The sequence below is a fragment of the Eutrema salsugineum genome, unplaced genomic scaffold, assembly GCF_000478725.1.
Source record: "Eutrema salsugineum unplaced genomic scaffold, Eutsalg1_0 scaffold_17, whole genome shotgun sequence".
In the NCBI taxonomy this organism is placed as follows: domain Eukaryota; kingdom Viridiplantae; phylum Streptophyta; class Magnoliopsida; order Brassicales; family Brassicaceae; genus Eutrema; species Eutrema salsugineum.
The window spans coordinates 4,417,189-4,431,189 of NW_006256852.1; the positions used below are offsets into that span (position 1 = coordinate 4,417,189).

Below are 14,001 nucleotides of genomic sequence, written 5' to 3' on the forward strand. Positions count from 1 at the left end.
TCTCTGTTTATTCTTGTTCTTATTGCATGTATGCTTGATTGATCACCTAGTATCTGATCTAGATAGTTAGTGTTGCGAAAGTTTTCATTAAGTATCAGCCCTAGAATGAAACAGGCGATTTTTCCGTAGGAGTGGAAACCTACCTGCGGCGAGATCGTGAGTATTGACGAGTCTTGTGCAGCTCTTGCGTTCTCTCCCTTCCAGGGCCAGAGTGGAAACCTACTGGTCAGGGTTGCGAGAAACAGTTGGTTATGATCACGACAGTGACGTAGTCATACCGCCGTACTCTAGCTCTAGAACCCATATATCGTTATCTGTCAATCCCAATCTATCTACCTTAGTGTTAAAACCGATTATGATCCCTTAGAGTTCCCAAAAGCTCAGCGTTTTTAGCCATAGTTTACAATTCCATCGATTTTTACTTGCTTTCTTAGACCTGCATTTCAATTTCCTTAGTTCATTATTTACTTGCTTTATTTACCTTTCATGCGATATCTTACTTGCCTTATTAGTCTTTCATTCGATATTTGCCTATTCTAATTGCATTCCATTCGATTTTCTTACCTGCTTTTTAGGATAGATTTATTTGCTTTCTTTTGTTTTAGTTTAATTCGCAAGAAAAACAACCAACCTTTAAAACCAATTTAGTCTACACATAAAGTTAAAAACCATAGAAGAATACCAGGCACACAAATCTCTGTGGATTCGATCCCTAAATACTACAACTGATTAGTTGTGCACTTGCGGCTTTCATTTGTTTTGTTAAGGGTAAAACTTGTTCCCTCACTATGTCTTTGCTTTCGTTCATCATGTCTAAGTAGTTTTATTGTTGGGTTGAAGGGATTTTCGATGGGGGTTATATATCTTCGATGAAGATTCCATTAGCTATTGAAGCCGAATCCTAGAACTTTATCTTCTAAACTTCTTTATAATACCTGGGAGTAGCGTCATGAACTACAATCTGATCTAGGTTTTGGGTGTTGCGAAAGTTTTCATTCGAGGCCAGATCTAGTTCAGGAAGAGCAGATCGACCATAGAAGTGAAAACCTACCTATAGGAGAGCTGTGAATATTGATGAGTCTTAAGCATATCGCGTCTTTTCTCTTCCAGGACTAGAGTGGAAACCTACTGACCAGGATTGAGAGAGATAGTTGGTTATGATCACGACATTGGCGTATTCATACGTTTGTGACTCGAGTTCTAAAAGTTTTAGCTAGGATCTTTTAAATTCACTCTTTAGCAATGTTTTGAATCGTTCATCCCCGGAGAGAATTTCCCTGAAAACCCAGCGCCTCTTTTCTATAGATTTACACCGATTTTCATTTAAGCTTTTAGTCTAGTATTTCATTCACTTAGCCGATTTTCATTCAAAGCAATTAGGTTTAGCCGTTTTCTCGTTTTTAGTCCTTTTCTTTAGGTTTAGTGATTATATCATTTTAATTCCCGTATTTTCTCGTTAAGATTAGTTTTTACGTTTTAAAGACTCCACCAAAACCCCTACAAAAATCATTGGTTCTAGACTTCCTTACTTCATATTTCTTTCGAAGACTTTTGCAGGAAAGATCATCTTTCCCTGTGGATTCGATCCCTAAGTACTATAATTAATCAGCTGTGCACTTGCGGCTATTGATTTCATTTAGGGTAAAACTTGACACCCTCACCACAGTACACATCACCAAGTTACCTGAAAAGTCTTTTAAAATCTAAAAACATAGAAATCCTTTGAAAACCTTTGAAAACGGAGTAAAACACCTGCAAAAGATCTTAAACTGATCCATAAAAATGATCAAAAACCGGTGCTATCAATTTTATCCTTCCAAAATTGCTGGTTCTTTCCCATAGTGCATCCCATAACTTTAAGTGTATTGAATGTAACTAAATACTCTTGTTATGGTTTTCCAGTGTTTGTGTTGTCCTGGATTACTTGTGTAGCGACTTAGTACATTTACTGTGTGTGCTAAATCAGTTCTAGTACAGTTAAGTACATAAGACTACCAATTACTCGTGCATACTCTACTTGTGACACTGCTTCACTTGAGGTTTTGGTTAAGTGAAGTTGAGCGTCAACTAGAGTTTTTCCAGTCCCATTTGAATAGCTTTTAAACCGTTCAAGTATTTTTTCAGCATAGTGAGCTTGAGAGAGGGTGATTCTATCAGAAGTTCTTGTGTTTTGTATACTGAAAATGACATCTGCTAGACCCATGTCATTCATGTCAAACTGTTCACTAAACATGTTCTTAGTTAATTGGATAATATCATTATTACTGCCAATAATTAACATGCATCTACATAAAAACATAGTAAGATATACCCGCTAGGAGTAGTTTTGATGTAGATGCATTTATCACATTCATTGATGCTGAAGTCATATATTTGACATGTTCTTAGTTAATTGGATACTATCATTATTACTGCCAATAATTAACATGCATCTACATAAAAACATAGTAAGATATACCCGCTAGGAGTGTTTTTGATGTAGATGCATTTATCACATTCATTGATGCTGAAGTCATACATTTGACATCATTGCGTTGTCAAATTTTTTCATGCCATTGTTTTGGAGCTTGTTTAAATCCATATATTGACTTCACAAGTTTACAGACTTTGTACTCTTGTCTCGGAACTACAAATCTTTCAGGTTATTTCATATATATTTCTTCTTCTAATTCTCCGTTTAGAAAGGCAGTCTTGACATCCATCTGATGGATTTCCAAATTTCTTAAGGCTGCAATCCCAATTAGCATTCTGATAGAAGTTATTCTTGTTATTGGAGAATACGTGTCAAAGAAATCCAGAACTTCTTGTTGTAGCATTGTATTTATCAACTGAGCCATCGGTCTTCAATTTTGTTTTGAAAATCCATTGACACCCTAGAGCCTTAAACTCTTCAGATAGCTTAGTGATTTCATATGTATGATTTTTTTTAATGGAGTCCATCTCACTGTTGACTGTTTCCTCCCAGAGAAAGTGCATCTGGTGTAGACATAGCTTCATTAAATGTTCTTGGTTTGTCCTCTGTAAGAAAAACCATCATGAAGTCAGGACCGAAGGATTTTTTTTTTACGCTCTCTTTTGCTGTGTCTAGGTTCATTCTCTTTGTCTGCTTCAGAATCTGGAACCCCATATGTGCTCCCTTCATCTTCTCGAGGGCTTTTTGGATTTTGCCTATCTTTACATGGAAAAGTATGTTCAAAGAGAGAAACATTCTTTGATTCCACTATAATATTTACATGGATATCCAGTACATCTGATTTGTAAACCAGAAATGGATAAGCACTACTGTTATGTGCATATCCAATGAAAATACAATTAACAGTTTTTTGGTCTTTTTGTGACCTTTTTGGAAGGTGGCACATCGACTTTTGCTCAGTAGCCCCCCCTCCCCCCACACACTTTAAGGTACTTATACGAAGTTACTCCACATGTCCATAGTTCATAAGACGTTTTGTCAGTTACTTTTAGCGATATTTTATTGAGAATATAGTTTGTGATGAGAATTGCTTCCCCCCACAGATTCTGGGGTAGTTCAGATTCCTACAACATTGCATTCATCATTTCATTAAGAGTTTGGTTTTTGTGTTCTGCAACTCTGTTAGATTCTGGTGAGCATGGAGCAGTGGTCTGATGTATAATGCATTTTTCTTGAGCAAAGACATTAAATGGTCCATCATATTCACCTCTTCTATCATTTCTAACTATTTTAATAGTTTTTCCGAGTTGATTTTAAACTTCAATATTGTATTCTTTGAATTTTTCCAAGACTTTATCTTTACTTCTTAGTAAATAGATATAGCAGTATTTTATACAATCATCTATGAAAATTACAAAATACTTTTTTCCTCCTCCAGAATGGACTAACTTTAATTTGCACAAATCTGTGTGTATAAGGCCTAGAGGTTCGGTAATTCGTTCCACATGAGGTGATGAAGTTTTTGTGAGTTTTTCTTGAACACATGTCTCACATTTATGTTTACTTATTTTGCATTTGAAGATTATGTTCGAATTCATTAATCTTTGGATCGATTTGTAATTCATATGTCCTAATCGTTCATACCAAATATCAAAAGACTCAACCAAGTTAGAAGATGCATTCTAATTAATTGAACTGGAAGAGGGTACATCATTTTTGAGGACTGTCACACACATTTTGATCAGATCCTCCTTAACAAAACCTTTCCCAATAAAAATCCCATATTTCCTAAGGATCAGCTGGTCAGACTCGATGTTGACTGCGAATCCATGCTTGTTGATCATGGTTTCAGATATCAAGTTTTTCCTCATGTTTGGCATGTGCTTCACATTGGTCAGAGTGACTTCCTTGCCTGAGTCATCTTCAAAACCACATTGCCTATGCCATCAATCTTGTATTGAGACTCATTTCCGATCAACAGGTGACCATTATTCTTGCTCTTCTTATAAGTGGAGAACTAGTCTCTTTCAATGCAAATATGATTCGTTGCACCAGTGTCATACCACCATGACTTGGGATTTGCCTCAACCATGTTTACTTCTGTGACCATCGCACATAGATCAGCTTCAGCCAAGTTTGCTTGAGCTTTGGTTTTTCTCAGTTATGTGACATTCTGTGGAGGTGTGCCCCTTTTTGTGACAGCAACTGCAATTCCCAGTAAAATTTTTTTTTGGGAGCTTCTTTTTTGAAGGAGGTGGATGATCATGGAGAAAACTTGTTTTGCCTATCCTTGTAAGGAGAAAATTTCCTGTTGCTCTTTTCGTTCCCTTTGTTCTTGAACTCTGCCATGTTTGTATTATGGGAGTGAAATTGTTCAAGCTTAACAGGCAGCGTGGATTTTCCTTCACGTTACAAAGACCCCTTTTTCCACCTAGAAATCAGATTTTTCAAGGTTAGAGACTTCATCTTGTGATCAAGATAGTTTCTGAAATCTATCTAGCCAGAAGGTAGCTTATCGACAAATCAATCACTGTAAAAATTTCACAGATCTTCATTCCTTCATCTGCGATTCCTTGACAACTAATTTGAAATTCATGTACTTGTTCCATGATGGGCCTTGAGTCCACCATCATGTACTTCTGTTTCAATGCTTTCCAGAGAGCCTTGGAAGATTTGACCTCACTGTAGACATGAAACAGCTGTCTCACCAAGTGGCTTTGTATGTAGCATTTGCAAAAGAAGTCCCTAGGGTTCCAAGTTTCAACACTTGCAATTGCATGCACATCGATATTGTCAGCAGGCAAAACTGGTTTGTCCTTGGTGAGATACTTATCAAAGTGCAAGGTGCACAAGAAAAAATGCATTCTTTGTTGCCATTGTTTAAATTTGGTACCATCAAACTTGTCTAGTGTGAAACCTGCGACTACAACGCTAGCTAAAGACGTAATCTTTGTGGGCAGAGACCCGAGTGGTACATCTCCAACAACTTTGGGTGTTGACTCACCAACATCAACGTTTCCTTCAGTTATAGATTTTTCAACGTTGATTGACATCTATTTAAAAAGAGACAGAAAAAATGTCATATTCGTAGAATAGAATCAAGTAAATGGCGATTAAAAATTATAAATCGCTAAACTATGGTGTTCTTTTGATATCACTATAATGCGTTCCTAGAATCGCTTTGAGTTTTTAAACTCGAAAATCATTCATGGATGTAGTCGGACGGCGTACCAAGACGAGTTGTAGACGTTTTAGGGAAGTTGTTAGACAATGTCCCGTCTACGGTTTAAGATTGTTTTGATCTTTATGAAAGATAACATTTTGCGTGCCTTGCCAAAGATTTTTGTGAAAATTGTTTCTTTGTATATGAGAATCGTTTTGATTTTTGTGAAAATCATTTCTTTGTACATGAGAATCGTTTTTTTTTTTAAATCATGGAAACGATCAGCGATAGCCCATCTTTTTGATTGTCGCAGAAAGTGTTTCCTAGAAGGAGAACACGTTTTTCTAAAAATCGTAATAAAGAAGAAAATATTTTGCAATATAGGATCCAATAATAGAATCGGATTTTTTGGATTAAGACTGTTGGCGTAAAATATTTGAGACAAAAATATTGCAAAAGGAAATAGAGATGATTTTTGGGAAAAGTTTTTGTAAATGAAATAGATTTAAGGGAAAAAACGACGAAGTGGAGGTGAGTTGAACTTTTTTCTTAATCTAAAATATCTTCTGCAGTGTGGTGGTGTATGGGATAACGAATCTTAAGATACAACCACTTGAAACTATAATCGCAGCACCCGATTATAGAATCGATGAACTTATTATTATATGATATTTGCTCGGGCTTACTTTTGAGAAGAATGAAAAATGAGAGAAAAATTGCTATGTTTGGTGTGAATTTTTATTGGTGTAAAGAAAAAAAAATGCATGAGAGAAAATAAAAAAGACAACCATTTTATATAGTCTTATAGTTTTGTCCAATAAATCTTGGCAATAATGGAGGTATGTGAGGGTTACAAATGCAAATTGATTATGAGTCAATAATGAATAAAGGAGACAATCAATATTGAATTAAATTGTTTGGTTGACCAGCAATTTAAAACAATCTTGAGCCAAAAACAATTTTCTCTCCTCTAATACACTAAGTGTATAATCTCTGTTTTTTTTTCTTTTCACACTCTACTAAATTAATAAATCATTGAGCTTTGATAAAATTTAGCCCAACACTTATCACGCAGTATAAGGCTCTCCCGAGTATTATATCAGTGAGGCTATAAATCATAATCCAACACCAGTACATTCAAATAAGGATTTAATCTGAGAAATTCGACGTCAGATAAACAGTCAACGATAAAATCTATATATATAAAGTAGAGTTTTCTCTCTTCTTACTCTGACACGTCATCTACACCCTTGCTAATTTTATGCCACCTCAGCATGTCTGTAGAAGGCCATCTTTGGGTCGGAGCGACGTGCCGGTAATTGATCCAGTAATTGGGCTATATCTTTTAGAATGGGCCTGTAATTCATCTATCAGCCCAGAAGTAGCTACTGCTCTCCCCCGACGTTTCGTCTCTGTCTACACTTCGCCTCTCTCCTTTGCCTTTCTACTTTCTCCGTGACGGCGATTGGTGCTGCCGAAGGCCAACCTAGCATCTAGCGGTGCATGATTTGATCATCTGGAGATGTCCAACCGCACGAGCACGTTGTGATTACAGCGCCGGTCAATGTGCTAGCCGTTTCACTCATTAAATACGGGTAATCACTCCTCTTTTCACCATTACAGTCACAATTATAACTACATCTGTAACTGCCATCGCACAATTCCTCGCCATCAGTCTTCAATTCGCACTGCTGATGGCCCCTCACTGTGGATGCCTATAAATAACATCTTTCAGCATTGTAATGTCATACTCATCAACCACTCTCCTCTTTCCGCAGCTCTAACACAGACAGATATGGCTAACTCCCCTCTCCTTCTTGCTGACCTGAAAGCTGACCACTGTGTTCAGCCAGTAGTTGCTAGACTCCTCCGATTTTGGGAGGCCCGGAACGTTAAGAAAGGCGGTGAGCTGCTTGGTGTAGACATGCTCTTCCTTGACGAGAAGGTAGTACCTCATTAGAATCTTTCAAACTCAATTCTGCGTGTCTCTCTCCAATGTATTCTGCGTGTCTTAAAGTTTGTTGGTAACTTACTTTGCAGTCCACTGTCACCCAAGGGTCCATCAACGTTCATTGTCTAAACACCTTCAAACACCTTCTACGGGAAGGTTCAATTTACACTATGAGGGGCTTCGATGTCACCCGCAGTAACAACAACTTCAAGCTATGCGACTCCAAATTTTCCATCCGTTTCACATCCGATACCAGCTTCGTCGAGGTCCCAAACTCGGAATCCTCAATACCGAAACAGATGTTGTGGTTCCGCAGCTATGACGAGTTGTTGAGCCTCGTGAACTCAAACTCGGAACTTCCAGGTGAGTTTGGTTAAACATATAATTAGATACGTTGACATGATACTCGGGAGTCTATATTAATAAGATCCACTGTCCCTATTTTAGATGTCATCGGCGAACTGAGTATGATAAAGTCCATTCAAAATGGAGAGACCCAGATAACAGAACATATAATGATCCAGCTCCGCCTTTCAAAGTAAGTCCATTACAGACTTCATTGCCTACTTATTCTACCGAAGTGTTCCGACTTCTTACCCCATCTACAACATATGCACGCAGCGACATCCCCGTCACACTTAGTGCATTCGATGCATTAGCAAAACAGCTAAACCAGAAACTCCAGCGTGCTGGTGGTGAGCCCCGCGTCATCCTTGCCACTAATATCAACCCCAAATTCGTCGGAGGTATGTCCATGGTTAAAAAAATATTTATAATTCATAGATACCCTTATCTTCAGGGAACTGGTATGAGCCAAACGATGTATCATTTCCAGGAAAACTTTTCCTCAACGCAACATCAGGGACCCATTTCTTCTTCGACAATGTTGTTGAGGCATCCCAAAACTACACCAACCAGTAAGAACCCTTCCAGAATCTTATGTATTTGATCATCGTACATAACTACATCTTATTTCTCAGACATTGCACCATCCCCAGGACAGCAATGGAAGACTCCATCACCACAGTCTCGAAGAAGGTTGGCGTCCAGAAGCTTGAAACCATAACAGTTGTGGAGCTTAATGACTTCATTTTGAAATCTCCAGCTCAGGTAACAAACACTAAACCTGGGCATAATGAAGTTCTATTACTACATAAACATTATATTGGAACACATATCCGCTACCCTTGACTTCTTTTACGACCACACAGGCTATTGATTTCATTTGCACAAGCAAAGTCATAGACATCCAAACTCAGAACGGGTGGTGTTACGTATCTTGCCCCAAGTGTTCCAAAAAACTGGTGCGCAGGAACTCTACATTTACCTGCTATGTTTGCCACAACCCCAATGCCGTGGGAGTCATAAGGTATTCTAACTCTAAGACATGTTATATATCGACAGCCATATCTACAACTCATAATTTCAAACTTTCCACAGGTATCGAGTTGAGTTGGTCGTCTGTGATAGCAAAGACAATGCAGTTTTTGTTGCTTTCGACACAGACATGACAAAGTTGACAAGTGTCCGCGCAGCTGATGCTGGAGCAACAATGGTATGATTGCCCTCAAACTAATACTCCCAAACCATGGTATTATTCTATACCATCAATTTCTGCAGGATGCAGGTTGGGAGGACAATGGCCACAGCACTCCGCCTCCATTTATCACAAATATTGTGAGAAAGACATACATGTTCCAGCTGAAACTCTCGGAATACAACTTCACACCAAAACATCAATCCTTTACTATTTCTCGCATCTTCAGTGCTCCTCAGGCTATACCGACCCCCAAATTTGAGACGCAGGTTTGTGGTTCATTACGTGAATGCACTTTGAGCCCATAATAAACTGCAACCAGAACTGCTACAGACTCATACATATATATACAGGATGGTGCCGAGTTCCAAGGAGGCATTAGCCGCTCCGAAGAGTCCCATGACCACGCAGACGGCATAAAGAACCCAACAAGTAGAACTGGCAGTGGATTTCCGGGCAACACCATGGGTGCTGATGGAGTAGTAGCGGCTGAGTTACAAGCCGTGAAGAAAGCTAGGAAAGAGTAGCTGCAGAAAGGATAGAAGTCCACTTGCACACTTATCATTTCAGAATAATTAGCCCCCCGCATCACCCTCACGTCTATTTCCCTTTTCTATATAGCTATGTAATATAGTGCCTTCATTTCTATGTAACAAGTTTAAATTAATACAATGCTTCATTTTGATTTTTGCTCTATGCTAACTAGACCGTAATAATATTATATAACAAAGGGGGATTTGGTAAGCACAACCACTGACAATAGTTTATGAAGACATATTATATATGTTTACAACAGAAGACAAGGGTATCGGGTAAAATCGATGATGTAATAAGACTGTGGGTTTAAGACAATCGGATGGCCAATTTGAGCCTTATAAAGATGTATAGTATTTCACGGACAGCTTCAAAGTTTGTATCATTGGCAATAAGAATACTTAGGTTACATAGTCTCCTTTTACATAGTCTACACGTGAAGTAATATTACTAGGTGCCCATATCACCACCTCATTAGTTATCGCCTTGGTCATGCGTGCAATGAAAAATGTTAACCGTTACGGAGTCAACACCTCCACCCAAATGATTAAATACCTATTTAATAGCGTCAAAAACAAACTGTTGGTGTAATTACAATTTAAGTTTCTCAGTTACAACCGAATACCTACATAATGTAGAAATACATTAACCTCTCCATTGTTGAACCACGTCCTTATACTAACGAACACCATGGTAAAGAAAGGGAAAGCATTTTACACAGGCGGAGAAGCACCCAAACCAGCAAGTAAGACTTCAGCTAAATTGCAGACATCGTCCAAGAGCTCTCATCAAAGAAAACAAGGTAACAATACAAACTACAAAACAAAGAACCGGGATGCAGATGCTTAGAACAAGCTTGCTATTGAATACAGGTGGCATACAAAGAGAGAGAAGATAACCTTGGCTGTCATCTGAATTTTTAGCCTCTCCTGAGCTCTCAATGCACCACATCATCAAGTCACCGGAACGGGCAGGTATCCTGGATTTAAAGACAGGCCGCCGGAACTCAATTACACAGTAACTATAACAGACATATAAATCCTCTATGGCAATTTGTAAGGTCTTGCTAAGAGAGCTAGAGAGCATCGGAGAGCAAAAATGACAGCGTCAACACTGAACAAAAACACAATCGGTAGATTGCATTTTCAAATCTTTTACGTCTTGAACAACAGGAATACCTTTTTATAAATTTTACAGGGGCACTTGCACTGCAATCCAGAAGACTAAGGTCCACTGCAACGGCGAACTCGACGGGGAAGAATCGTTGTAAGTTATTATGTAATATCTGTATTAATGTTTGCACACAACGAATGGACACACATGTTATATTAGCAGGTGTTGAAGAGAAAACGTGGATACCTCCATGGCTAGCCCTGAAAAATGACAAATACACTGGTATAAATGTAGCTACCAGGGACACCACGCCCACGGATAAAGGTATCCCTTTAACTCTGCAGTACCACAGCGAATTTGCAACACTGATATCTGACCTCTGTATCCAATACATTTCCCAGCGACGGCCAAGGAAGCTCGCAAAATTCGCCGGGCTTTAAGAGCATGTAAAAAAGCTTTAAAAAAAACAGGCATGTCGACATGCTTTCCTTTACCATATTTGGCCCCATCTAAATATAGATGTAGATATTGTCAATATACAGTGACAGTATATTGAAACTGTAGACATATGAAACCACAACTAATATGAGAATTCAAATCATAAATTGCAGGCCCTGCAAAAATAAAGGAATGTGTACAGGTACATACCATGCGCCTTATTATGACCGCTTCTGCTTCAGTGACTTCCCTTAGAGCTTTTTAAAATGCATAACACCATCACGTGAAACCATTGCCAGGGCGTCAAAGCAGCTCACAGTCGAACGTCTCAGATTTAGTCACTTGTGCATTTTGTGAGGCATTAGTTTGGAAAGGAGAAGCTGTCGGGAATCTTACCACGGCCTCCACAAAACAGTTCAGCATTTGTTGTCAGCAAGGTCGTGTTAAATTACCACCTGTTAAAGAGCCTCCATCTCCATTAAAGGAACTATTAGAATCCCCGGGTTTCAGGCCAACTATCCGTGTTGTAAACGAAAATCTAGCATTCACTTCAATGAGAGCTAAAGTTGATCACACGGAGACGGGAACACAAGGTCCATTTACATACAGAATACATGGCCAGATTCACCACCAAATCGGATCGCTGTTGCCGGTAGATGGTGCACCACCGCAGTTCCTACAACTATTTATTTTTGACACAGCAAATAAGTGCAGAATCGAATCAAAGCAATGAACCGTGGAGCTGCGACAGTCAGAGTTGATGAGAAGATTGTGGAACAGCTGATCAAGATGTTATATGAACACAATCATCTAGCCAAGATATTCCGCCATGCACGGGATCGCTATGAATCAGAGGAGACAATGGAGTTTAATATACGACTGGTCAGTCAGAAGCATCGTGGCCGACAGTATGATCTACCCAGTGCTGATGAGATTGGAGGCCTTACTACAATAAACAGCGGAGACAGAGATGTTGTTCTTCAGTTCAAGTCTTCTTCTCTTCAAATAATCAGTGATCTACACCTCCTTTTTATGAGCCTCCAGTATCCCCTGTTATCTCCATATGGTGAACAAGGGTACCATAATGAGATTCGATATTCAACCACAGACGGCACAAAAATAAAGAGGGAATGTATGACAATGAGGGAGTATTATGCTTACCAACTGCAACCGAGATTGACTCAAGGAATGACGATCATTAAAGGTGGCCGGTTACTGCATCAGTACATTGTAGATGCCTACACAGCAACTGAACAAGAACGATTACGCTACATCCGTCTGAACCAAAAAAATTGCAGGCAGATTTATACAACAATGTCTGTGATGCAGTTGAGAGGGGGGACACCGACGCCAAAAAGGTGGGGAAGAAGGTTATCTTGCCGTCATAGTTCACTGCTGGTCCACGCTACATGACTGAGAAGTACCATGATGCAATGGCTATTTGTCGATGGTATGGAAATCCAAACTTATTCATAACCTTTACTGCAAACTCGAGTTGGTCAGAAATAAGTGAACACCTACAAGCTTATGGCGGCGAATCAGCAAACAGCAGGCCAGATCTAGAATGCAGAGTACTTAAAGTAGACTTGAAATTCCAAAAACTAGAAAGAGACTTTAAAATAGAAAGAGACTTTAAAAACTAACCAGTATTTTTAATTATCGGTCATGTACAGTTGTCTACACTATTGAATTCCAAAAGCGAGGCTTGCCTCATGCACACATTCTCTTATGGTTTGAAGAAAAGATAAAGGAACCAACTGCAGCATTGATCGACCAATATATTTCAGCAGAAATACCAGACAAAGAGACAGATAGGGAAGGTTTTGAATTAGTCCAGCGTCATATGATGCATGGACCTTGGAAGAACCGGCTTACCTCGCCATGTATGGAAAAGGGTGAGTGCACCAAAAACTACCCCAAGGCATTCTCTGAACATACCACCGTAGACAAATCAGGATTCGTTGTATACAGGCGTCGACATATTGAGTCCGCGTATGTTATGAAAGGTGATTCGAGACTTGATAATCGCCATGTTGTCCCTCATAACTTGGAACTGTTGAAGAAATACAAGGCGCATATCAACGTGGAGTGATGCTGTAAAACAAGTGCAATTAAATACCTTTTCAAGTACATCACAAAAGGCGTGGACAAAGCTACAATTGCGATTGAAAAGGCTACAGCAAAAGGAAGTGAACACCATGGGAACAAATCAGACAAATCGACAACTAATGAGATTGATGCGTACCTTGACTGCTGTTATGTCTCAGCCTGTGAAGCCGCGTGGAGATTATTCGCCTTCCACATTCACTACAACCTGCCATCTGTAATGAATTTAACAATTCACCTGCTAAATCAACAAAGAGTGGTATTTGATCAGTCTGATGATTTAGACAATGTTTTACTGCGAGAAGATATAGAGAGAACTATGTTCACCGCCTGGATGGAGGCCAACGACAAGTACGAAGATGGCCGCGATCTCACCTACGTAGAATTCCCAACAATGTTCGTCTATCACAGCTCTGGAAAAATTTGGACACCCCGGAAGCAAAGAGCATCAATAGGGAGAGTTGCATACATACATCCAACTGCTGGAGAAGTCTACTACCTGCGAATTTTGGTTAATGTTTTAAAAGGTCCTACATGCTTCGAAGATCTATTGACTGTTGGAGGGGTGACATATACAAAGTTCAAAGACACATGCAACGCACATGGCTTATCAGCGGATGACAAAGAATGGCATAAGGCCATAGAAGAGCCTGCGCACATCGCGACAGCAACTCAAATGAGGAAGTTATTTGTAATTATCTTGCTATATTGCCAGGTGGCGAGTTCTGCAAACCTTTGGTCAAACA

General features: G+C 39.2%; 1 protein-coding gene across 1 annotated transcript; it reads left to right on the top strand.

Annotated features, from left to right (window-relative positions):
• The first annotated feature begins 7,371 nt into the window (after positions 1-7,371).
• LOC112087536 lies at positions 7,372-9,591 on the top strand. Its single transcript, XM_024157444.1, has 10 exons — positions 7,372-7,521; positions 7,617-7,890; positions 7,975-8,065; positions 8,149-8,273; positions 8,327-8,444; positions 8,508-8,637; positions 8,739-8,896; positions 8,968-9,082; positions 9,148-9,333; positions 9,418-9,591. The coding sequence occupies exons 1-10, from the start codon at positions 7,372-7,374 to the stop codon at positions 9,589-9,591; spliced, it is 1,521 nt and encodes a 506-aa protein (XP_024013212.1).
• Positions 9,592-14,001: the final 4,410 nt, after the last annotated feature.